The sequence below is a fragment of the Siphateles boraxobius genome, unplaced genomic scaffold, assembly GCF_051911475.1.
Source record: "Siphateles boraxobius isolate OS27281-9 unplaced genomic scaffold, OSU_SipBor_1 1, whole genome shotgun sequence".
Taxonomy (NCBI): domain Eukaryota; kingdom Metazoa; phylum Chordata; class Actinopteri; order Cypriniformes; family Leuciscidae; genus Siphateles; species Siphateles boraxobius.
In genome coordinates this window covers 30,085,159-30,110,634 of record NW_027508699.1, presented here as the reverse complement: position 1 = coordinate 30,110,634, position 25,476 = coordinate 30,085,159, and the positions used below count along the sequence as shown (strand labels likewise).

The 25,476-nt window shown below is 40.0% G+C and overlaps 1 protein-coding gene across 2 annotated transcripts in view; it reads left to right on the top strand.

Moving 5' to 3' along the window:
* acin1a (apoptotic chromatin condensation inducer 1a) overlaps positions 1-25,350 on the top strand; it is a 30,206-nt gene extending 4,856 nt beyond the window's left edge. The window contains exons 2-18 of one of the 2 annotated variants that reach the window (XM_077232688.1): positions 2,235-2,300; positions 2,420-2,531; positions 7,013-7,071; positions 7,250-10,297; positions 11,181-11,321; positions 11,493-11,581; positions 16,272-16,329; positions 18,616-18,661; positions 19,651-19,799; positions 19,938-20,078; positions 20,161-20,344; positions 22,919-23,064; positions 23,248-23,355; positions 23,444-23,551; positions 23,660-23,969; positions 24,212-24,312; positions 24,420-25,350. In XM_077232688.1, coding sequence (XP_077088803.1) covers positions 2,235-2,300; positions 2,420-2,531; positions 7,013-7,071; positions 7,250-10,297; positions 11,181-11,321; positions 11,493-11,581; positions 16,272-16,329; positions 18,616-18,661; positions 19,651-19,799; positions 19,938-20,078; positions 20,161-20,344; positions 22,919-23,064; positions 23,248-23,355; positions 23,444-23,551; positions 23,660-23,969; positions 24,212-24,312; positions 24,420-24,707 — 5,154 coding nt within the window. In that variant the 3' untranslated portion in view covers positions 24,708-25,350. Of the gene's footprint in view, positions 1-2,234; positions 2,301-2,419; positions 2,532-7,012; positions 7,072-7,249; positions 10,298-11,180; positions 11,322-11,492; positions 11,582-16,268; positions 16,330-18,615; positions 18,662-19,650; positions 19,800-19,937; positions 20,079-20,160; positions 20,345-22,918; positions 23,065-23,247; positions 23,356-23,443; positions 23,552-23,659; positions 23,970-24,211; positions 24,313-24,419 lie in introns of both variants that reach the window. The other variant, XM_077232683.1, reaches the window with a different exon arrangement.
* The last annotated feature ends 126 nt before the right edge of the window (positions 25,351-25,476 follow it).

Below are 25,476 nucleotides of genomic sequence, written 5' to 3'. Positions count from 1 at the left end.
TGGCTGCGCTGAAACCACGACCCCTCGTGGTAAAGCTGCCGTTGCCACACTCAACTGTCACCCGCTACAGCCAGAATGGATGCTCCTAGCAGCTTATTAGGTTAATTAACGTTATAACATAAGCAGACAAACTTACACTCATTGGTGGGCACGCACTGCCGATGATGGCACCAGTTGTCGGCATGATGGGAAGATGAAGGCAGAGGCGGGAGAGAGTCGGTTCAGCCCCATTCACCAGTAACAGCGGATTATCAGTGAATCCCAGTTGTCTCCGACAAAAGTTTATAAAACTATCCCGTGTAAAATAATCACTACAGAGGCGGGTTTTGGTGGTGATCCTCAGCTCTCCATCAAGGTGGCTCTTCACAAAATTAATCCACCTCTTCTTGATGTGATCGTTTTTAGGAAATTTAAAGGACACCGATCTGTTTTGTACATGATCGCATCCAGGTAGTACGCATTTCCGTGACGAAGACATAACTAGCAAACTATACGCTGTAGTAACTATAATAGTACTGACAGTAACTCGCGATTGAGCGGCAAACTGATGCGAATGTGCTCTATTTATATTTTTAGTGGAGCGGCCAGCCTCAGTGGCCTCAGTGCGTCATCAAGTAGGGGCGTGTCCAGGAGCTCAGGGGCTCCAGTGCGTCATCGAGCCCCTTTTTAGACCCGCCCAAAAAATCCGTAAAATAGCAATGGTGAAAAACTGTTTAACGGTCTAACTCCACAATTCAGTACTTCACAGTTCACAGTCTCTGTAATATGTTTTATCAATACATTTATAACATTTATAATGTGTTCAGAATTTTTTTTTAAATTGCCTTTACTGGGACTTTAAGAAATAAAATCAGCTCTATTGTTTACTTCTACTTAGGGCTGGACAATAATTCAATATCAATATTTATCGCAATATTTTTTTTTCGATAACGGTGATATGATTTTTAAACACATTTTCGATATTTCAATATGACTGACGTTAGGCGCGCAGCCGTCAGAAAGAGCTGAACACAATTGGCTACTTTCATGATGACGTACACCACAGAAACGCAGCCGGTGCTCAGCACAGAATGCTGTAGGCTGATCTCCAACGTGGCAAGTTTCAGCTACAGAATGAGCGCCCCTGACCGCAATACAAATGTGACTGAACAAGCTTCCACAAGTGAGGAGAAAGCAGACGAAATAGTTGATAAGAGGGGAAAGACTAATTCAGTGGTATAAATTCAGTGGTGTTTCAGCGTGCTTTAAAATGTGCCGGAGAGTGACTGCCGACTAGCAGCGGGAACACATCAAACCTGTTCCCACCCGACCCGATAGAAGCAGCACAAACGAAGCACAAACAAACGAGACTTTTTGCGTGGATTTGGAGCATGTGGGGATGCTGAGTGACCTCAGAATGACCAATACATATGATTGTAATATCTAAGAAACCGAAACTTCACGCAGTGATTGACGGGGCGGGAGGGGGCGTGATTGGCTCGGAATGCATTGAATTTTGCTACATTTATTGCGGGACATTTAATGAAAATGCAATCGCAAGTGTCTTAACTGTGAGTGTAAATGCAATTAAGAAAAAAAACATTTAAATGATCATTTTGCTATAGTTTTTGCTTGAACATGTTAAACATATCTAATCATATATGTAATACAATTTAATTTTGCAACTTATAAAACGTTTAAATATGTATTCAATTGACATATTAAAACTAGTGTATTAAATTGCAAATGTAAATTATATTATTTAATTTTTATTTTGTACCAAACGTTGCAAAAATGTAATGGCAAATGTAAATTTAAAAACAGAAATGTATTGGCTTTTACATATTGCATTGTCATTTTGCATGTTACATTTCAAATTGAATATTGCTACCCATATGCTTTCATAGTCTTGTAGCAGGTATTGAGAAGAGAATGTTATTGTTATGATGGGTTATTTCATTGGTTCATGTAGTTTGTTATGGTGCAGTACCAAAAGACTCCAGCTGGTTTCATAGACTTGGCAAATTCATTTTTCATAAGATTGTATGTACAGACAGATGTTGTGGGCGTTCTTGGCAGTTTTTCTGAGGCTTTTATATTGTTCATATCGATATCAGAACTATATTGTATCAACCGAAATTAAGAAATATATCGTGATATAAAATTTGGCCATATCGTCCAGCTCTACTTCTACTTGTGCAAAGTGTATGTAGTATAGATAATACAATGTGTCTGTCATTCTGCATGTGCAACAGGCTCTTATGTTGGAGAACCTTCAGAAAACCTCCACTCATCACATTGGCCTGCAGCCTAACTCCCGGGTGAGCCAAACTGAGATGTTTTACAGTAGAAATAAGTCTGTTACTGTTTGTTCTTGTGTGGATGACTTAACTGCACTATAACAACCGCACAATTTTGGATAACATGTGTGTTTGTTTAGATTGGGGAGGAAATGAGTCAGAACAGCTTTATTAAACAGTACCTGGCCAAACAGCAAGAGCTTCTCAGGCAGCGTTTGGAGAGAGAGGCACGAGAGGCAGCTGAAACTGATGGTGAGTATCTGAAACAAAATAACACTAATAAACTTAAATTGTACGAGTGTATGCGTGTTTAAGCTGAATGTGTATTACGATGTTAGCCAACACAAATGCTGCATCTTTGTATAAATGGGGGTGAAGGTGAATTATAGAAACACTGTTGACTCTAAAATGTTCAAGTACTTTCAACATATGCTAACATGTAGCTTTTGTTAATATGCAGAACGTTTTGGTATTATATAGTGATGTGGACATGCCAAATCTGTTTTGATTTGAGAGTTGTAGAACATGGTTATTGTCTATTCTACATCATGAAATTGTTTATATGTATGTATGTGTATATATATATATATATATATACACATACATACATACATACATACATATATACAGGTCCTTCTCAAAAAATTAGCATATTGTGATAGTTCATTATTTTCTATAATGTAATGATAAAAATTAAACTTTCATATATTTTAGATTCATTGCACACCAACTGAAATATTTCAGGTCTTTTATTGTTTTAATACTGATGATTTTGGCATACAGCTCATGAAAACCCAACATTCCTATCTCAAAAAATTAGCATATTTCATCCGACCAATAAAATAAGTGTTTTTAACACAAAAAAAGTCAACCTTCAAAAAATTATGTTCAGTTATGCACTCAAGACTTGGTCGGGAATCCTTTTGCAGAAATGACTGCTTCAATGCCGTGTGACATGGAGGCAATCAGCCTGTGGCACTGCTGAGGTTTTATGGAGGCCCAGGATGCTGCGATAGCGGCCTTAAGCTCATCCAGAGTGTTGGGTCTTGCTTCTCTCAACTTTCTCTTCACAATATCCCACAGTTTCTCTATGGGGTTCAGGTCAGGAGAGTTGGCAGGCCAATTGAGCACAGTAATACCATGGTCAGTAAACCATTTACCAGTGGTTTTGGCACTGTGAGCAGGTGCCAGGTCGTGCTGAAAAATGAAATCTTCATCTCCATAAAGCTTTTCAGCAGATGGAAGTATGAAGTGCTCCAAAATCTCCTGATAGCTAGCTGCATTGACCCTGCCCTTGATAAAACACAGTGGACCAACACCAGCAGCTGACATGGCACCCCAGACCATCACTGACTTTGGGTACTTGACACTGGACTTCAGGCATTTTGGCAGTTCCTTCTCCCCAGTCTTCCTCCAGACTCTGGCACCTTGATTTTCTCAATGACATGCAAAATTTGCTTTCATCCGAAAAAAGTACTTTGGACCACTGAGCAACAGTCCAGTGCTGCTTCTCTGTAGCCCAGGTCAGGCGCTTCTGCCGCTGTTTCTGGTTCAAAAGTGGCTTGACCTGGGGAATGCGGCACCTGTAGCCCATTTCCTGCACACACCTGTGCACGGTGGCTCTGGATGTTTCTACTCTAGACTCAGTCCACTGCTTCCGCAGGTCCCCCAAGGTCTGGAATCGGTCCTTCTCCACAATCTTCCTCAGGGTCCGGTCACCTCTTCTCGTTGTGCAGCGTTTTTTGCCTCACTTTTTCCTTCCCACAGACCCCCCACTGAGGTGCCTTGATACAGCACTCTGGGAACAGCCTATTTGTTCAGAAATTTCTTTCTGTGTCTTACCCTCTTGCTTGAGGTTGTCGATGGCCTTCTCGACAGCAGTCAGGTCGGCAGTCTTACCCATGATTGCGGTTTTGAGTAATGAAACAGGCTGGGAGTTTTTAAAAGCATCAGGAATCTTTTGCAGGTGTTTAGAGTTAATTAGTTGATTCAGATGATTAGGTTAATAGCTCGTTTACAGACCCTTTTCATGATATGCTAATTTTTTGAGATAGGAATTTTAGGTTTTCATGAGCTGTATGCCAAAATCATCAGTATTAAAACAATAAAAGACCTGAAATATTTCAGTTGGTGTGCAATGAATCTAAAATATATGAAAGTTACATTTTTATCATTACATTATGGAAAATAATGAACTTTATCACAATATGCTAATTTTTTGAGAAGGACCTGTATATATAGGGCTGGGCGGTATATTGAGTTTGTACAATATATCGATATTTTTTTTCCCCACGGTATGGAATGAGGCAATACCGTTTATATCGATACAGTAGTTTGATACGAGCACATCTGAAAAATAGTGGAGTACACAGTGTGAGCTCCTGCAGTGAAAGAACAGTACAATTTGTCCTAAACATGACACAAGCTTAAGCGCTTCAAAATAACTGGTAAGATAGTTAACAAGTTTAAAGCAGCTTGCCCTGTCAGATGCTCGGACAGATAGCCTACTGTTAGTGACTGAAAGATAAATAATGGCACCGTTTAATGGGTTTGAGACGTGGTGCTTTCCTCAGTGCTTAACTTACATTTCACAGGTATATTCTCCATCTGTAAATGTTCTAACAAATCAAACAAATATGTCCATTTCACTGTCAGGAGAGGACGAGCTTCTGCAAATGAATCTCCGCTAAAATTCCAGCTTCCGTGAATGAGCGCCAAACAGACGAGCACAATAGAACAGTAGCGCAATAATTCTGACTAAAATACATATTTCTAAAATAATTGTTGTTGGGGACAATAAATGTGCCATATGTGGAATTTTAAACCTACAAGTATATTTTTATGAAAGAGACCATTATAATGGGGTAATCAAATGCAGGCTAATTTAATTAATTTGTGCTTTTGTTTTTATTTTCATTTTTAGTTTAGCCTTTAGTCATTTTTAAGAACAAAAGCATTATTTTTGTTTTTAGTTTGTAATGTTACAAAGTTAGAATGTAATCTGATTTTAACCACCTTTTTGCACGTAATATATTGCATAGCCTACATTACATTCCCTATTTGTTTCCATATCCTTCAATATCAACATTGTTTGGATATCATTGAGCAGGATGTGAAATTTTTTTTTTTAAATAAATAAATTTTTTTTAATCCAAATAGAAAAATGTAGAATGTACCGAGATATATATCGTATATCGCCATTTAAGCAAAAAATGCCGAGATAGTATTTTTTGGCCATATCGCCCAGCCCTATATATATATATACACACACACACACACATCTCAGTAGCAGGCAGTGCATTTCACACCTAGGCCTTAAGTAATGTCCTACCTGAATTAATTCCACCTCTTAATACGCTTTTAATAGTGTAGCGCATAACTCTTTATAATTGTTGTGAAATTGAGGTTTTATTTTACACCGGCAGTTATAGGGTTAATTCGGTGAGTTCGGAGAAGGCCGGGTAGAGAGAAACGAGGCTGGTGCGTTTGTGTAAAGTTCTTGCGTTCCGATTAAAAAGTTTAGAAACGGAGCCTCCCTTGTCTGTCGTTTCTTCAGACGTTACAATAGTATGAATGTTTGGGGGGAAAAATCTTAATTTTTCTAGAAAAATTAAGAAGAAAATCATATTCAGCACGGAAAAAACGGGGACAAAAATAAACATACTCACCAAAACTACTGATTATTTTTACACAAAATCCATCCATTTCTTTTCTCAAGAAGACTTCAATTACTCTGTTGTACAGGTTATCTGTGTGTTTTAGTTCCAAAAAGAAGTATTTTCTATCGAGTCTAATACTGAAAGTCGAGTCGGTCCCGTCATATTTCTGGCATAAGTTTTAATTTGCTTTAGGGCTGAGAGAATGTCCGCTCGACAGAAGCAGTGGGCACAGGGACAGTCACCACCAAACATGACCCATGCTCTCACACATATTTTTTGATGAAAATCAATGAGATCAGCCTTTAAAATCAAACATGGCATACATTATAGCAGAGACTATGAATATTGTCAGTTAATTATGTTTTTACCCGGGGAGATCGAATAGAGTTCTGTGACTCTGCGTTATGCTAGATAAGGCTGAATAAGGGATTTTTTCCCTGTAGGATTGAAACTGCTGAGGATCGAGGAGGGAGAGAAACATTAATTTGTGGGTTGAAAAACTGTTAAATCAACAGGAATTTATTTTAGTTTATGCAGTTTGTTACAGATGCGGTTAGCTAGCTCTGACTACTAGTAATAGTACACGCTCTGACCATCAATCAAAGGACGTGAAAATGCCGACGTTATTGTACGCCTGCTAGATGGCCACAGTGCAGTCAAATTGATATCTGATTGGCTGATTAAATCTGACTGATTATCTGATTGGTTAAAGCAACAGTTTCATAGCTGTTCATTTTAAGCTACAGGTGCCCGCACTATAGATTCTGAAGGCTTCAAGGCAGATTTCTTTGACCCTGGCAACACATGATGGCTGAAATATGATTGGATAAAAGCTCTAACATAAACATACACTACACACTACACAAAAGCTGTGGAATTGTACTATTGGGAATAATTGAATACATATTCATGGAAAAATATATTAAAGCTCAAGTCTGATTCAGGCCAGCAGAGAAGGCCTTGACGGCCCACCACTGATATATTAGACCCGAAATGGCTGTGGACATGTCTATTATCATTTGATTCAAGTCATTAATTATTTAGACTTCATTATTTATTAATTCTTTTTTTTAGGAACAGACCATGAAGACCACACAGAGGCCAATGACAGTATCTGTACTGCCCCTAACCAGGTTAGAAATATTATCAATCCTCTGCTTCTACAGTGTTTGCTCAAGTTTGGACCATGAGTTCTTACAAAATTAATATTTTGTTTGTAGTCATGCAAGATAAGGAACATTTTTATTTCTTTGGACATTTGTTGCATGACCTGAACTTATCTTCCATGTCCAACACATGTATTTCCACCAGGATGTTACTCCCTCCTTAGTCGACCAGCACAAAGGAGGTACAGCAGTTGGGGTGACTGCCAATGAGAGTGATGAGCTCAAAGAAAAAGAAACACCCGGGCAGCCGTCACCCTCCGCACCTGCCCAGCCTGGTGCAATAGCCTCTTTGTCGGTGCGGGTTGTTGGTGAAAGAGGGCCGACTTCAAGCCATGTAATGGCCGACAGTGATGATGACAGTGAAGGTGGGGATGACAATGATGGCGAAGAGGAAGAGTGGAACGTCAAAGCTCAACGGAGTCGTCGAGCACAGCCTCCAAAAAGCCAACTGGTGAGGGAAAGATCTGGTGGCTCGCAGCAACAGCAGCAGCCACCCCCCCAACATATACCTTTACTTTCACAGCAGCTCAGACAGCCCACTCCTCCCCCATCACCTCCTCCTGAACTCTCTTTCCCACTCCCAGATACCCCTAAACAGAGCCCCCCTAGTCCTGGAGAGCCCCCGTCTAGGCAGCGCATATCTAGCTCTTCGAGCTCCGGTAGTTCCAGTAGTGACAGTCGTAGCAGTAGCCCTGAACCAGCAGGGGACTCCACAGAACGCAGACCAGGCCCATTGACCTTACTTGCTCGCAAAATGGAGTCTGAGGGAGCTTTCTCTGGGGCGGGAAAGCGTGACAGGGAAGGAATTGATGGACAGAGAAGCCACCAAGAAGGAGTTGTGTCCGCAATTACCCACACAGCTAATGCAGCGTCAGTTCTGTCATACCCTAGTTCAGTGATCTCCAACCAAGGTGTTAGTGTTGTTAGGACAGCTGTGACGGAAGAGAGTGATGGCACAAAGCGGGATGAGGGTAGTCATCTTTTATGGGAGCAAGAAAACAAAAAGAGGGAAAGGCAAGGAAAACCAGGAAGGCTGAAAGCCCTGGAGAAGGAGAGAGAGGAAAGGGAGAAGATATTGGAACAAGAGCGAGCACGAGTTTTGGAACGGGAAAGACTGGAACGAGAAGAAGCTCTGAAACAGGAGAGGGAGAGGGCTTTAGAGCGAGAAAGGGAAGAGAAAGAAAAGGCCTTACAGTGGGAGAGAGAAGAGAGGGAGAGGTTGGAGAGAGAACAAGCTTTGGAACGAGAGAAGCAAGAAACAGAGAGACTAGAGAGAGAGAGGCAGGAAGCTTTAGAGCAAGAGAGATTGGAGAAAGAGAGGCTTGAGAAAGAAAGACAAGAACGAGAACAAGCCTTAGAGAGGGAGAGACTCAAGAAAGAGAGACAAGCTCTAGAGAAGGAGAGATTGGAGAGAGAGCGGCTTGAGAAGGAAAGACAAGAACGAGAACAAGCTCTAGAGAGGGAGAGATTGGAGAGAGAGCGGCTTGAGAAGGAAAGACAAGAACGAGAACAAGCCTTAGAGAGGGAGAGACTCGAGAAAGAGAGACAACAACAAGCTCTAGAGAAGGAGAGATTGGAGAGAGAGCGGCTTGAGAAGGAAAGACAAGAACGAGAACAAGCTCTAGAGAAGGAGAGATTGGAGAGAGAGCGGCTTGAAAAGGAAAGACAAGAGCGAGAACAAGCTCTAGAGAGGGAGAGATTGGAGAGAGAGCGGCTTGAAAAGGAAAGACAAGAGCGAGAACAAGCTCTAGAGAGGGAGAGATTGGAGAGAGAGCGGCTTGAAAAGGAAAGACAAGAACGAGAACGAGCTCTAGAGAGGGAAAGATTGGAGAGAGAGCGGCTTGAGAAGGAAAGACAAGAACGAGAACAAGCCTTAGAGAGGGAGAGACTCGAGAAAGAGAGACAAGAGCGAGAACAAGCTCTAGAGAGGGAGAAATTGGAGAGGGAGCGTCTTGAGAAGGAAAGACAAGAGCGAGAACAAGCTCTAGAGAAAGAGAGATTGGAGAAGAAAAGGGAAGAACGAGAGCAAGCTTTGGAACAAGAAAGACAGGAAAGAGAAAAGGCTCTTGAGAGGGAGAGGCAGGAGAAAGAAAGACAAGAAAGAGAGCAAGCATTAGAGAGAGAGAGACTGGAAAGAGACGCTGCTTTGGAGAAAGAGAGACAAGAAATTGAGAGGGCCAAAGAACAAGAAAGGCTGGAGAGAGAGAGGGCTTTGGAAAGAGAAAATCACGAAAGAGAAGCTGCTCTGGAACGCAAGAGGCAGGAGCAAGAAAGACTTGAAAAGGAGAAAGCTTTGGAAGAAGAGCATGAAAGAGAAGTGCAGAGAAAAGCAGAGCAAGAGCGAGCCTTGATAAAACAGAGAGAGGAGCAGGAGAATGCTTTACAAGAAGAGAAGCAGAGAGCTTTGGAGGAGAGGGAAAGACTTTTGGAGCAAAAAAGAGTGCAGGAGGAGAAAGAAAAGACTTTGAAACATGAAAAAAAGGAGGAACAAGAGAAAGAAAGTCATCTTCCTCCATGGAAGCGTGGCCGTGATATCGGTGGTTTCTCGAGTCCATCGGAGAAGCCAGACGAAAGTAAGGCTGGGGAACCACAAAGCGTGGGCAAAGATGGTCAATCTTCAGAGTCTGTCCCACAACAGTCACCCACAATTGCAACACCACCATCCCCTCAATCTTCCTCCAAGAAGTCCCGCTTCCTTAGAGATGCCCCTGTGAAAGTTCCTCTCCCATGCTCGCCAACGTCTGTGCTGAAGAGACCTCGTACTTTCTCAGACAGCCCGATGTCACAAGCCGCCTCAATTCCATTAGCATCTAAACCTGAGGAACCGGTGCAAGAAGATGCTCAGCCCCCTCAAACATCAGTCCTTGTTGCAGCACCCCATGAGCCTGAGAGCAAGACCCCCAAGGTGGCCACCCAACAGCATGCACCACAAGAGGAAGAGAAGATGGAGACATCAAAGAACAGCGTGGCAAGCAATGACACTAAACATGAGATGCTCAGAAGAACTGAGGATGAGAAGAAAAGAGGAAGGGAAAGAGTAAAGGAGGTGGAGAAAAAAGAAAGGAAATCATCATCATCTAGCGATTGCTCTTCATCCGACTCAGATTCTGGGTCTTCATCCTCCTCGCGCTCCTCCAGTTCATCATCATCATCAGAGGTGAAAATAAGTCATTCCACTTCAGGTGGTAGGAGGGTGAGTTGTTTAAATGTTCCTCATCTTTTTGTCAGTCTTGCTCTCTCTCTCTCTCTTTAAACACTTTACTCTTTAAATACAGTAAACACGACTCAACGCCGGCGATATGTTATGCCCTAAATTACTACATGATTAACTAACTGTATTTTTTTCTATGTACATTTCTGAAATGCACTTTCTGTAAAGCTGCTTTGAAACAATATGTATTGTGAAAAGCGCTATACAAATAAATTTGAATTGAATTGAACTTTAAAGACATCACCCATGAGTATCGTAATCGTCAAGTGTCAAAATTAATCGAATGCCATGCTTCTCAAATAGCTTTAGCCAGCTATGCGTTACAATAAGTGGCAAAAGAACTCAAGAGCATTAGAGAACTGGCATAGTTAACTTAAGATTTATTGCCTGAGCTATTAAGAATTTTAATTTCATGACTCCATTTTCCAACCATTGTCAGTTGTTTTGTCTTGTGCTTTCCTCTACATGTGTAAATTAAACTTCTAATACTGGGTTACTGAGTCAGTTGCTCACAAAGCATACAAATGTCCACTTACAATGGAACTCTATAAGGCCAAAATGGGGTGTTTTGCCCCATAGACTTGCATTGTAAGAACGTAACTGTTCGTATGTGCTTTTTTTTAATACTAATTGCAAAGAAAATAGTTGAAATGTTCTGTGATAATTGAGCTTAGGTTTTATGATGTAACCCAGAACATACTTTTAATTCAAGTGTGATAAATAGGCTTTCATTTTGATATAATTTCACTAATTGTTTATAATGCACTTGTATTGGATTGAATTGCATTGTACTATGCCTACATGCAACTCTCTTTTATATTCCCACAAAAGCATATCTTAAACATTTACTTTCCATCTTCCCCAGGCCCAGAGAGATTCTTCATCTCAGCCCACAGAAAAAGTTGATCAAACTTTGACTGAAAAGCTTCCTACATCCCAGCGCAAAAAACGAATCTTCACAGAGCAGGAGAAAGATGTTTGCAATGAGGATGTCATCCAAACCAAGGTCAGTAAGCAACCAACCTTTGGTAATATAACTTGGTTCTTAAACCCTGACTAAGCTTAGTAGCAGTAATTATTATCTTGTACCACTTTCTTTGATTGTCATTGTCTCAGTCTACTCTAAGAAACTGGCCATAAACATTTTTATATACAGTGCTTTTTCTATACACTTTAGAAACCCTGCCTTGAACAACAAGATGAGAAGAAGAAAACAAGGAGAAAGGACAATATTGAGGAAGATGACACTAACAAAGACACTACCAGGTCTGTTTGTTTTCTACTTTGATTATAGCCTACTTGTTGTGCACTAGAAATGAGGGATTGAATGAACACATTACTAAGCAGGTAAAAAGGGATGACATCTAAAGCTGATGTACAGCCAAAACAATCATTGTTACATTAATTTCCTATTATCACTGTAAAGCTGAGATAAAATGTGTTCATTATGAGGTGTTTTAAGATGAAAACATGTGTTTTTACAGTTGTGTGGTCTTCGTTTACAGTGTGAAGTTGGTGAAATGTTTGGGCTGCTCTAGTACTTGTGTAGCCTATTTTTTGAACCCAGGAAATGCATAAAAAATGTTCTTATCACGTGGAAATATGAAATAACCAATTATTTGAAGACAAAAACGACAGAACAAGTTGAATCATCAAAGAACCACAGTGTTTATGCTGTCTATGCTACAAATAGCTTATTTATAATTGTCTTAGTTTGCACGGATTTGCAACAGAACAACATGATTTTGTTTAAAATTGAGATCACAATTATCTCTAGGTTCTGACAAAATGTTAATTGATGCAGTTTATTTAAAAAAAAATTTTTTTTTTAAACAGCTGGTATTAATTATTTGAGTCATCATAAAAATTTCACTTGTTTCATGAGTGGATTAGTTGTGTTTTTGAATTAATCTCTTGAATGAACGATTTAATGAAAATCATTCTTAACTGTCACTTGTTGCCATCTACTTGAGTAACAATGTAATTGATACAATCTTTATTTGAAGTTATTTTGTAAAGGTGATTTATTCTAATTTGATCACTACCTTAGACATCAGTGTTTATATCCGAACCATAAATGTTTACCCCAGTACTTCTGTGCTAATTTGAATTAAGGTAAAACCAAAATGATACTGTGTGGTTGAAAACTGTAAAGCAGTTTCCTCCCTTTACATGACAACTGCTCTCTCTGGACTATGGAGCGAATTATGTGCCATAATTAAACAAACAAATACAGCATTTTGCAAACAAACTCGATCTGCTTTGCAAAGGAAAAATAGACTCGCAAACAAACATAAAGCAATGGTCAAGGACAAAGGTCAATTTGTGCGAAAATGCAGTGGAGTAACATATGTATTGTGTTTTGCAAATATAAATAAATGAGCCTAGATAATATTTCACAAATAAATACAAACCATCCTACAAATTGCATGTAACCTTTGAACAAATACCAAATCTAGTGCATACAAATGCATATCTGTCTGTTTTGATTGTGAGACACTTGGCTTTTTATGAGATCTCTCGGCTCGATTTTCTCACAAATGCATCCAGGCAGATTTTCTCACAAATGCAGTTGAGCAACTTCCTCTTCTAAAACTAGTAGATGGCGCTAAGATTGGGGATTAATTTAGCGCTAGTCTCCCGGGAGAAGCACTGATTTGAAACGTGTGCTTGCCTTTGCCTACAGTCAGGGCTGGACTGGCCAACGGGCATACCGGGCATTTTCCCGGTGGGCCGACGTGCTTTTTGGGCCGATACAGATCATTCTTTAAAAAAAATAAAAAAAAAATTTTTTGTCTATACGGCCCGTAATACTCGTACATTGGCGGCCCATTCGTTTAGTTTTGCTCAATTGGCGGCGCTGGGATCCCCCGAACCAAAAGATTTACCAAAAATCCTTTGTCAAACACTGGTATTGCTATACCAATGCAGCTTATAGCTTGTTTAAGGATTCATCATTGTGGAGTAGTTCAATTGTATTTTACAATTAGTAGTTATTTCATCTATTAACTCTTACTCATTCCTACTCACTCATTAGGCTACATGGCATTAGTGGTTTTAATAGGAGTTAGTATACATATTCAGGGGCGTGAAAAGATCGGTTGTGTTTATGATTATATCTAGTGGGCCAGTCTGGGCCAAAATGCCTGGGCCGATTTTTAGTCCCAGTCCAGCCCTGCCTACAGCTGAGGAAAATAAGCGGTGAACAGGTGAGTTTCTATCTTACTGTATCTATAATGTACCTTTTTGAGGTTTTCTTTTGCAAAATGTTATTACATATCTTGACAGAAATCCACATTAGTACATAGTAGCACTTCACTCTAGGATAGAGGAATCTATAAACTGAAAGCTCTACCATCATAATGTTGTTTTTACATTTTTCCTATCGGATGCGTGCGAAATGACTAAATTAGTGATTGTCTACACTGAACAAGTCTTATTTCTTTCATTCTCCATAAATTAATGAGAACATTTCATTTAATTGAAAGGAGGGTTTCATATGCAGTGCCCAAATTATTTTGGACGGACAAATGTCAGAGGCAAGTTAAGAAACAATTGTATATTGTTTGTTTTGTTCATTCATTTTTTTTACTACATTAACAGTTAAGCTGACTGAATTCCAACTAAATAAATAAATAAGTGGGACCCTCCTTTCAATTAAATTAAATGCTCTCATTGGAGAACTCATATGGAGAACAAAAGAAATAGACTCGTTCAGTACATGTAACGTCTTTACAAACATGTAAAAAAGCAACATATGATGGCAGAGTTTTCAGTTTATAGATTCCTCTATCCTAGAGTGAAGTGCTGGTGTACTAATGTGGATTTCTAGATATGTAATAACATTTTGCAAAAGAAAACCTCAAAAAGGTAAATTATAGATACAGTAAGATAGAAACTCATCTGTTCACCGCTTATTTTCCTCAGCTGTAGGCAAAGGCAAGAACACGTTTCAAAATCAGTGCTTCTCCCGAGAGACTAGCGCTAAATTAATCCCCTATTTTAGCGCTATCTACTGTTTTAGAAGAGGAAGTTGCTCAACTGCATTTGTGAGAAAATCTGCCTGGACGCATTTGTGAGAAAATCTGCCTGGACACATTTGTGAGAAAATCGAGCCGAGAGATCTCATAAAAAGCCAAGTGTCTCACAATCAAAACAGACAGATATGCATTTGTATGCACTAGATTTGGTATTTGTTCAAAGGTTACATGCAATTTGTAGGATGGTTTGTATTTATTTGTGAAATATTGTCTAGGCTCATTTATTTATATTTGCAAAACACAATACATATTTGTTACTCTACTGCATTTTCGCACAAATTGACCTTTGTACTTGAACATTGCTTTATGTTTGTGAGTCGAGTTTTCCTTTGCAAAGCAGATCGAGTTTGTTTGGGAGTCGAGTTTTCCTTTGCAAAGCAGATCGAATTTGTTTGCAAAATGCTGTATTTGTTTGTTTAATTATGGCACATAATTCGCTCCATACTGAACCAGCTGCAGCGCCAACGCAGATCTGAATGTTCGCTGTCATCAGACTTGTCAAAGCTTTAATAGACAAAGGCGAATTGGAATAAGATTGCTTCAGTTTTTTAATCTAGATCACAATCTTTTAATGATTCTGCAGCTCTGAAGAAACTGAATATTTAATGAAATAAAATAAATCAGCGGGTCATTTTTGAACAGCTTGTTTTACATGTTCGAACAAACCGATTCACCTCAAACGATTTGGACTTTCCAAGGCGAAACAATACAACACCACAGTTTTGAACACTTGCCATTGCCCTGCTAATGTAGTTAAGTTAGTAGCGTCGCTAGCTTGTTTGTTCCTCTCCAAAACGGCACGTAGCTTTACTAGCTTATTTTAAGAGCGCGTTATTGAAGTATGTGTGGATTACTGACAGGCAATCAGTGCGGCTGCCTCTCAGCCGGTGATAATGGGGTCCTGCTGCAGTGAGTCTCGCGCACCTCCCTTTCTCTCATCCAAACATGCTTTACTGCGCGCTTGACCAATAACACGGGGCTCAAGGTGGCCTGTTAGCTTTGGACGAGCGTTTAGCTTTGGACGAGCGTCAATGAATTCGCGAAGTCCCGTCCGTTTATAGTCATTTGGGAGGTGCTGTTAGGTGCGTGATCTCACTGTGCACTGTGCTGCTGATCAGGGAGGAACGAGAAGATGCTCAGCGCTACGCTCGTGTACTCGCGTCCCACAATGCGGCGGAGCGTTGTTTGTCTTATGCATCTTTATGTGCTAGCGATATGTTAGTATCAGGGCGCACTTTATTTGAATCGACTGGTATTTTTGATAGTTTTGTCGGCCGTTCGAACGATCTAAACGGGGTTGAGAGTAAAACAGTGACGCCTCGCCACGCGTGTCACTCCACTTGAGGGATGAGCTCTGATATGTAGCCTCGTGCTTTAATTTAAAAGGTCAATGAGAAACTATTAAAAAAAGGTTATAGATTCAACCCAGAATTTCTGATCCTCCTTTCTGGAGCTCTTGTTTGTTGTTAAAGCAGGCCTGTAATTGTTGTGAGTGTTTGTAGAGGTGATTGATCAATCTCTGTTTTGGAGGGTAGTGGATATTGTGTATCTTATTTACAATAAGTTGTTTGTTTCAGGATACACTGTTTCTTTTTAGGTATCACTCTCATGTTTCAACCTGCATTACTTTTTTCTTACATGGGACAAAAAATGAGATGCTAGGCAGAATATTAACTGCAGTCACCATGCACTTTTCATTGCATATTTTACATACAATGAAAGTGAATGGCGACTGAGACTGTCTAACATCTCATTTTGTGTTGAGGGTGAGTAAATGACTTTTCATTCCTTTAAATTTCAAAAACACCTTTATTGTGGGGGCTTTTTACTGTGGCTTTTGCAAATTTTAATGACTTATAATAATATTTACATACCACATTTTCCCCTGTTCTCTTTGCTGCTGTCTTTCTTAGAAGTGAGGTGAAGGAGGCTGTCATGGCGGAGCCTGAGAAGGTTCCAGAGAACAGTGAGGAGGTAAGAGTGCAGAGTGCTAGGCTGACCCATCACTACCATTCGCCAGATATCCTCCACATAAAGAGGCAAACAACATGTTATAAAGGACTGTCACCCTTCCTCCTTATTCAATCCAAAATAATAATTATTACAGGTATATGCAGGCATTACTAAGCACTTGTATGTAGTTAAAATCTGGTCACATGCTAATTTAGCAGCTCTGTTTTGTTTGTCCTCTTTGTGGTCACAGATGATGTTTTGTGAACCTTTGCTGAAGCTGTCATAGACAGAAACAGCAGGGGGCACTCTGTCACTTTGGCTGATGTTTAAACCCCCCTTGATTGCTTTGTTGTAAAGGTGCTCATGACTCTTCTATTGCCCTTATTGGTACCTGCATACAACTACTACTACTTCTACTACAGCACCTGTTCCACTGTCTCCAAGTGCCATGGCATTACCTGATAAGCCTTGAGTCTGCTCTGAAGTGCAACACACCTGGCAAAAATGGCCACATTTCCAGAATGGCGTTGGCTGGAAGCATCTGTTGATTGGACTGATAATGAAAGGCTGTGTAATGTGGGTTTGATGAAACGCTGAGTGTCTCATGAGCCTGTATCAGTTTGGCTCAAGATGTCGGCAAGTGTGGAAAAGAAGTTGTAAGAAACCGTAAGCAGATACTTGGACATCTTTCAGGACTGTTTGATGTGACTTTTTGGTTTAAATGGAGACGTTTTCCAGTGATTGCTATATCAAGGGACTTTTTCCGTTTATCCTGCAAAGAAAATGTACATGTTTTCTGTATTGTCAAGGAAACGTTGGACTCTTATCATTGCACTACTGCCTTGACGGCTGGATGTGCTGGATTTTACAGCTTTCTCATTTTCCTCTGGACTATCACAATCAAACTTAACTGTTAGTTTGAAAAAGGACTCTGTTTTGTGGCTGCTTTACTGAGACATTCAGCCTGAACAGACAAAAACCATGTGCAATTGTGGAGCTTCACAAATATATCGGATGAGAGATTGAAGTGCCTCAGACTCGGCAATTTAAAAACATTTTGCAGCAGTTTGTTTGAAAGACTCCCCTCACGTTCCAGTTTCATGCCAATACGATGGACTTCAAAAAAGACACTCAGAGCCTCGCAAACTCTACCCACGTTGTTCTACGAGAGCTCTTCTGCCATCCAGCTCTCAGATCTCTGACCAAACTTCCCAGCCTTCTATCATTGGACTGTTGTTTCCTAGATACAGTACATACAGAGGTGCGATTGGGCCATTCCCTACCCAGTGAAGAACATGTCAATGGTACCGGGAAATAAGTAGTCATTCTCCATTTTCTACTCTAAACGTTTTGCCTAGACAATGCAAATATTTGCCCAGACTCCCTGGTAACCCTAAAATGGAGCTATTGACTACAGGATAAAATGTAGATGTTTTTATGTGACCCTGGACTACAAAACCAGTCACATGGGTCATTTTTTTTAATTGAGATGTATAAGTCTAAGCTTTCCATTGATGTATGGTTTGTTAGGATAGGACACTATTTGACCGAGATACGAATATTTGAAAATCTGGAATCTGAGGGAGCAAAAAAATCAAAACATTGAGAAAAACGCTTTTAAAGTTCTCCATTTGTTCGCGATTTTGCGGCATTCACTCTCAAAAATAAATGTTTTATATATTTATGTTAGGAAATTTATAAAATACCTTCTTGAAACATGATCTTTACCTAATATCCTAATGATTTTTGGCATAAAAGAAAAATCAATTATTTTGACCCATACAATGTATTGTTGGCTATTGCCACAAATATACCTGTGTGACATGTGATTGGGTTTGAGATCCAGGGTCACATATATAAGGCCACTTCAGAGCTAACATAAAGCAGTGCTTTATTTTAATTCCCCACTACAGTAACTACCTAAAGGGATATTTCAACCCGAGGGGTGATAGATAACTGCAGCATGGCCTTTAAGAAAGTATTTTGGTGTAAGAGGACAAGACCGCATCTTCAGAGCAGAAATAGACCTTTGAATTAGTCAGAAGACCTCTAACCACATAAAGAACATGCACACAGTGTGTGCGTGTACACTGTGACTGAAGAGGCGGTCTTTTCTAATAGATTTCCTTTTATTTCTTTAATCAATTACTTGTTGATGGCTCATTCTATTTTGGTCTCTATTTGTCATTCAGTTTTATTATCTCCCTCATGCAGATTTTCCCCCCACTGTGTACCTTGTGTTTTTTCCCTATTTATTCTATCCATCTCACCTTTTCCCCTGGCTTGGATGTGTTTATTCTCTTTCAGAGCACCACGCTAAAGACCTTCTCGGCCCGAAAGATCTCTCTCGGCAGTAAGTATTTCCACAGGTTTCCCCATGAGTGATTAATTTGGAGAGATCTTTCACTGTTGAAAAGTTTTTGGTTGGTAAGACTTTTAAGAAAAATTCTCAGAATGGCCGCATTTATTTAATCAAAATACATTACAAACTTTTAAAGTAAAATTATTGCAATTTAAAAACTTTTCTATTTTCCATTTTTATATAATTTATTCATGTAATGGCAAAACTGAATTTTGAGCAGCCTTTACTTTAGACTTCATCATTGTAATATGCTGATTTGGTGCTCAAAAATGTTTCTTGTTATAAATGTTGAAAACAGTTCTTCTGCTTAAAAGGATAGTTCACCCAAAAATGAAAATGACTCACCCTGTTAATTTACTCAACTTCAGGCCATCCACAATGTAGGTGTCTTTTTTTATTTAAAGAACAGTAAAGAAGCCGTGGTCCTTAGTGATTCATAAGATGCAAGTCAATGTCTACCGTTACTTTTAAGGTGTCAAAAAAACATATACCGGCAAAACAAAATTAGCACCTGTGGCTCCTGACGATACATTGAAGTCTTATGAAGGCGAAATGTTCCGTCTGTGCAAGAGACTGAATATTATTTACAACATTATTACCTGTTACCCACAGCTTTGGCAAACAGTATGGAGCGCAAGCTTCCTGTCGCATTATTTCCTGTCCACTAAAACAGCAAATTTTCATTTTTTGGGTGAACTATCCCTTTAATGTTTTTGTTGATCCATGATAAAAAATTAAGGATTCTTTGAATAGAATGTTCAAAAGAACAACGTTTATTTGCTAGTAGAAAGCATTTAAAAAAGTATTTTTGTTTTTGAGCAATTTCATGCATCTATTTTAGTTTTTTCTGTTTTTTTCTTTAACAATCTCTAACCCAAAACTCCTGAACAGTAGTGTATCATTTGACAGAGTTTTAATAACACACAATGTTTATAAGTTTAAAAAAAAAAAAAAAACGTCCAAATGCTTGCTATCTTCAGGCAGCAAACCGTCTTCTGGGGTGGTGAATTCGGAAGGGGAAGCGGAGACCGCAAGCAGTGCTAGTGCTGGCAGGAAGAGAAGATGGGGCTCCAGTACAGCTGTCACTGCCAAGAAACCCTCCATCAGTATCACCACAGACTCTTTGAAGGTCAGAAAAATATAAAATAAAAATGAGTTTGAAAGATGATTTAATGCCGAAAAAATGTCTCTCCCAAAAGTCTATTCCTGTCTTGCTTCATCTGATGAACAGTGAATAATGCCATAATGTAATTTTTACTCTTTACAGTCTTTAATACCAGACATCAAGCCTAGCTTGGGTCAGGAGACTGTGTTAGACCTGCATCCGGAGGAGATTCATCTCTCTGGGGAAGAGGAAGGAGGAGAGAGGGGTGACCAAGACCTGAAAATTAGACGAACTGTAACACAGGTTGGTGTTGTTCTTCTGCTGTAAGTAAAAGTGTGTTTGATTGCTTACATGTGTTGGAATAACATTTTGGTAAACATAACAGGTTGTGCCCTCTGACACACAAGAGAATGGACAGAAAGAATCCAAAAGAAGTGAACATGAGGATGAGGAAGAAAGAAGTGAAGGGCGGGATAGACTTAGCCAGGAGGAAAAAATGGAAGGCTCCAATCAGGTTTCCATGGAGACAGAGCCGTTGTCCCCTTGGCGAGATGTAGATATGAAGACTGGTGAGAATTACAGAAGGAACAAATTCAAATTTATAAGGGTGCTCCAATTGTTCAGGCTCTGATCGTTATTGGTCGATAGTTGTTCTATATAATTTGATCAGTGGTTTATTTTAAGGCTGTACAGAGGACACAAGACAATTTTTGTGTCCTTTAAAAAAAAAAAAAAATTAACCTAGCTTTTAAAGGAGGAGGATCTTGAGTAATTGTCTCTGTGTTATTGGCTATTTGTGTTTAGGCATGTTAATTGTTATTGTTTTTTTTATTATATTGCTCCTTAACTTTTATTATTTACTTTTTATACACTCTTCTACAACAAATATGACCAGTCACGGAAACTAGGGACACAAGTCGGTTCTGGGGCATTTTTAGTTATTCATAGATTCTGAAAGTGTAATATCCAAGCTTTCCAACGATGTGTAACATGTGGAAATCTGATAATATTTGGAGAAGTTGTGGCCATTTTAAAGTAGGCACTTAAAAAAGCTCAAAGTGGAGAAAACGAGCTCTAAAGATTGTGCAGTTCTCACCTCTCTCTGCTGCTGGGGGTGACAATATGGCTCATTTACATCTCATTTAGAAAAGCCATACCCCCTGTAAAGCTCCTCCATGTGCTTTACAGCTTTTTTTGCACTTCGAATGAGTGCACTTCTGCCGCACTAGGCGAAAAACAATTGTGCTGCCCCTCTATTTGCAACGTACCAGCAACAACACACAAAGACCAATATGCCATATAGCCTGCATATAACGCAAAACCAGCAACAACACACAAAGACCAATATGCCATATACATATAACGTAAAACCAGCAACAACAAACAAAGACCAATATGCCATATACATATAACGCAAAACCAGCAACAACACACAAAGACCAATAAGCCATAGGCCTACACATAACGCAAATAGTGCGCAACGCTCGTGTGCCCAAAATGTCAACAATATTAAAGTTTATGCAGGAGGGAAATGCCTGCTGGCATTTTTCTTTAAGCAGTCATTTCTGCAATTTTCCAAATAATCACATTTCACCTCCTCAAATTACTGTTGCAAATCTCTTTACACCACTTTCATATGTGCGTATACACACACAAATGAAATGTCCGCAAGCACATTATATCATCAGCAGGTTCAGCATCTTAAATAACGACTAAAGAGCAAATGAAGCTTAACTTACATTTTAGAAACATGCACGGCAGGCCTTCATCGCAGCAAAGGTCTTAACTGCATCCTCTATTTCGATTCTCCGTCACATATGAAACAGCCAGCCACCGCTGTCAGCGAGCCGAGCCGCCGTATTCAAGCACTGAGGGCGCGCGCGCTGCGCCCATACCTCCGGTTTAGTTTCCCGAGCCCACGAAGTGCGGCGAAAACATTTTCGGTGTAACTGCCAGACGGTTCAGCTCGTCTGCGACAATCTTTGCGGCATCCATCTTCATTGAATTTTGATATCAGAGAGAGCCGGCCAGAGCACAGCATAATAAGTAGCCATGTGGTTGACTTGGAGGGCGGGGGCAAAAGTGCCGGGTTATTCATTATGGAGATACACACAGACAATGACACGCCACGCCCCTACTGCATGCTAGAATCTCCGAAAACAAGCCGATTTCAACCTCAAAATGTAAGCTTTTAAATATACCAATACTGCTATCTCAAACATGGAGAGGCTTCTTCGTGATTTCAATTAACAGATTCTCCAAAAAATTGAAAATCACCAATTTTGAAAAAAAACTCTTCTTTCTCATTTTGCTCGAAAGTTGTGCTGCCGACTTGTGTCCCTGGTTTCTGTGACGGGTCACAAATGTTAAGCACTTTGGACAATAAAGTTGTTTTTGCTATATAAATAAGTTGAAACTGAAGTAATATTGCTTCACTACATTCACCGGTCTCATCTGGCAGTTCTACCAGATGTGTAAAAAATACATTAAATTTGCGAACGTCAATACAGAGACATTGCAATGACTGCAAGAAACTAGGGCTGTTTTGTTTTTTGTGCATTTCTTTTTTCTTCATAGGACTTTCGTTCCTCCCTAAAAGCCCAAACTTAACATCCAAATCAGCTAAATCAACGATTGTTGTAAAATATAGTCTACTGTTGCTAAACTGTAGGACATGCTCAATAATAAAGAGTTAATTAAACTGCAGTGTTATACATTTGATTAGCCTAATTTCTGGTGATAAAGACCGTTTTATTTTTTTATTCTAATTTCACTGGAAAGCTGTATTTGTTAAACTCTTAAGCTGTTCTTAATCTCCTCTAAGAGAGGTAATGGAACATTGCTTGCCAATAAAAAAAAATTGTCAATTCATGATACTTTCTAATCTTATCTTTCTTAAATTTCTTATCTAATTTTAATACTTAACACACATTGTTAAGAATAATTAAACTGCCATGGGTCCATTTGAGGCCTTCTGTTTATGTAGTAGTAGTATTTATTTCGGTGATCGGTGTCGGACGATACTGCTTTCGGTGATCAGCCCCAAAAGTCTGGATCGGAGCACCCTTACAACTTTCTAGTGCAGTATTGAAAATCTGATATGGTGTCCTCACCCTTTTCTCCTGTCTTTTTCCCCTGCTTAGTCACTCCCAGTGACACGCTGATTCGGCGTTCGATTAGTCAGCAAAAGTCTGGAGTGAGTATCACCATTGATGACCCGGTCCGCACAGCCAAACAACCCTCTCCTCCTCGTGGCAAGCTGTCTAACATTGTCCATATCTGCAACCTGGTACGTACACACACACACACACACACACACACACACACACACACACACACACACACACACACACAATGATGATTCAGAAAATGTTTTAATAAGCTAAAGATGCTACATGCATACAGTTTTAGCTGTGCCTGTGTCATTGTCCCAGGTTTAGTAACCTAAGGCTTGGTTTGTGATGTTTCTAAGGTGAGGCCGTTTACCCTGGGGCAGCTGAAGGAGCTGTTGAACCGCACAGGGACTTTAGTGGAGGAAGCTTTCTGGATTGACAAGATAAAATCTCACTGTTACGTCACAGTAAGTCTCTTCCCTGCATCCCTCTGGATTTTTTTTGTTTCTATTTTTCATACCTGCTTACCCTTTTACCATCTTTGCTTTCACTCAGTACTCAAATGCAGAAGAGGCGATGGCCACTCGAACAGCATTACACGGGGTTAAATGGCCCCAGAGTAACCCTAAGTTCCTCAGTGTTGACTTCTGCATGCAGGAGGAGGTACGGGTTTTTTTTTTGTTTGTTTTGTTTTTTCATCTGCTGAATTCAATATCTTTTTTTTTTTTCTTTGAAAACTAATTCCCTTTCATTCCTGGTACATCTTATCAGGTGGACTTCCACAGAGGTTTGGGTCCAGCAGGAGAAAAGCCACCAGAGGAGCCCCGTGGGGCGGCAACCGCTGGACCTGGCCGTCCGGTACCCCTGTCTCTCCTGCCGGAGCGTGACCAGTGGGCAGAACGAGAGAGGGAAATGGAAAGGAGGGAGAAATCGCGTGCAGAAAGGGAATGGGACAGAGATAAGGTGAGGGACTTCAGCAAACCTGGAGAGGAAGCTGGCGCCAGAAGATCACGTTCACGAGATCGTGAGAGGAGGCGCAAGGAAAGAGGGAAGAGCAAAGAGAGGAAAACCGATAAGAAGGGTGAGGAAAATGTAATCTTTTTTTGCAGTATAGTAACTACTTGTTATTATTTGATATTTAAAATGTATTATTATTTTAATTTAAGTATGTTTTATTATTTGTTAATTTCTATTCAAATTTGTAAATATGTATTATATAAATTATACTTATTTCAATCGATTACTATTATTATTTGTAAACTTAAATATAAAATATTTATATAATATATACATTTATATTTATTATTCTTTTTTTCTTTTTAGAAAAAGGACCCGAAGAGCCACCCGCTAAACTGCTGGATGACCTCTTCCGCAAAACCAAAGCCGCTCCATGCATATACTGGCTCCCCCTCACTGAGGAGCAGGTACATTTCTTTGCACATTTTAGTTACTTATAAAGTGGTAACAGTAAGGGAAAAACCAGATTTGATAATACAGTGGTACTCATTACCCACCGCACTTTGAATTGCAGGCAGCACAGAGGGTAGCGGCTCGTGCCGAGCGCATGAGGGAAAGAGAGAAGAGGTGGAAGGAGATGGAAGAGGAGGATAAGAAACGTGAGGAGGAGCACCGGGAGAGGATGAAGACCAGCGGGACAGCCGGAGGGGACGGTGAGAGAGACCGAGACAGAGGTCGAGAGAGGGAGCGAGAGGGGGACAAACGGAAGGAGGGATATCGCAGGCCTGGCGGAAACAGTGCAAGCGGGAGCAGGAGGTCCCGAAGCCGCAGCGGCCCTCTGCCCAGAGATCGACGACGCTAAGAGAAGTCTGGAACCGTTCAGTTTGTAACCCCTGTTCTTGTATGTGCTGTAACAGCTCTATGCCTAACTTCCTGAGGACCAACTCAGACTTCATACAAACACACACACTCTGCGTAAAGACACACGGGTGCACACACACACATTGGGACCACGGTGGTGCTGTGTCTCCATATAGACTCGTCTCAATGTCTCTTGACTGGGCTTAAAGACTCCTGGTGTTCATTTCCCCTCCTCAGTGTTAATGGACTTCTGGTATAAGTGGGTCGGACTGCAAGACATTCTCCGGGTTTGGTGACGTCCTCTTTCTCCTTCAGTGTAACGTCAAAACATCTGAAAGAGTGAAGCTGCATTCAGAAAGAGATGCTCTGAAAGCCTTTAGTGTCACTTACGTTTTCCTCTTCTGTTTTCCTTACATTCCTTGTATCCTTTTTCCCTTCTATTGTCTGCCTTTTATGACCCCTTTGTTTTTACCAGGTTGCCATGGATAATGGGATGCATATTTAACCTTTTCACATTTGGTTTTAAATTTTTTTATCGTTTTAGCGTAAAAGCTTAATTTTGTTTTCTTTTAATTTTTTGTTTACTCCTGTAAGTGCTGAATGTACAAATAATAAAAAGGTTACATCTAAGGACTGGAAAAAAAGTTCTTTGTCAGTTCTTATAGGGAGTCAACTTGGACTATCTGCAGATTTGCGCTACATCTACACTTCTGTTATGTGTCTATATCCCTCTGAATATAATCAGCTGAGCTGTGCACATGGCACGCACC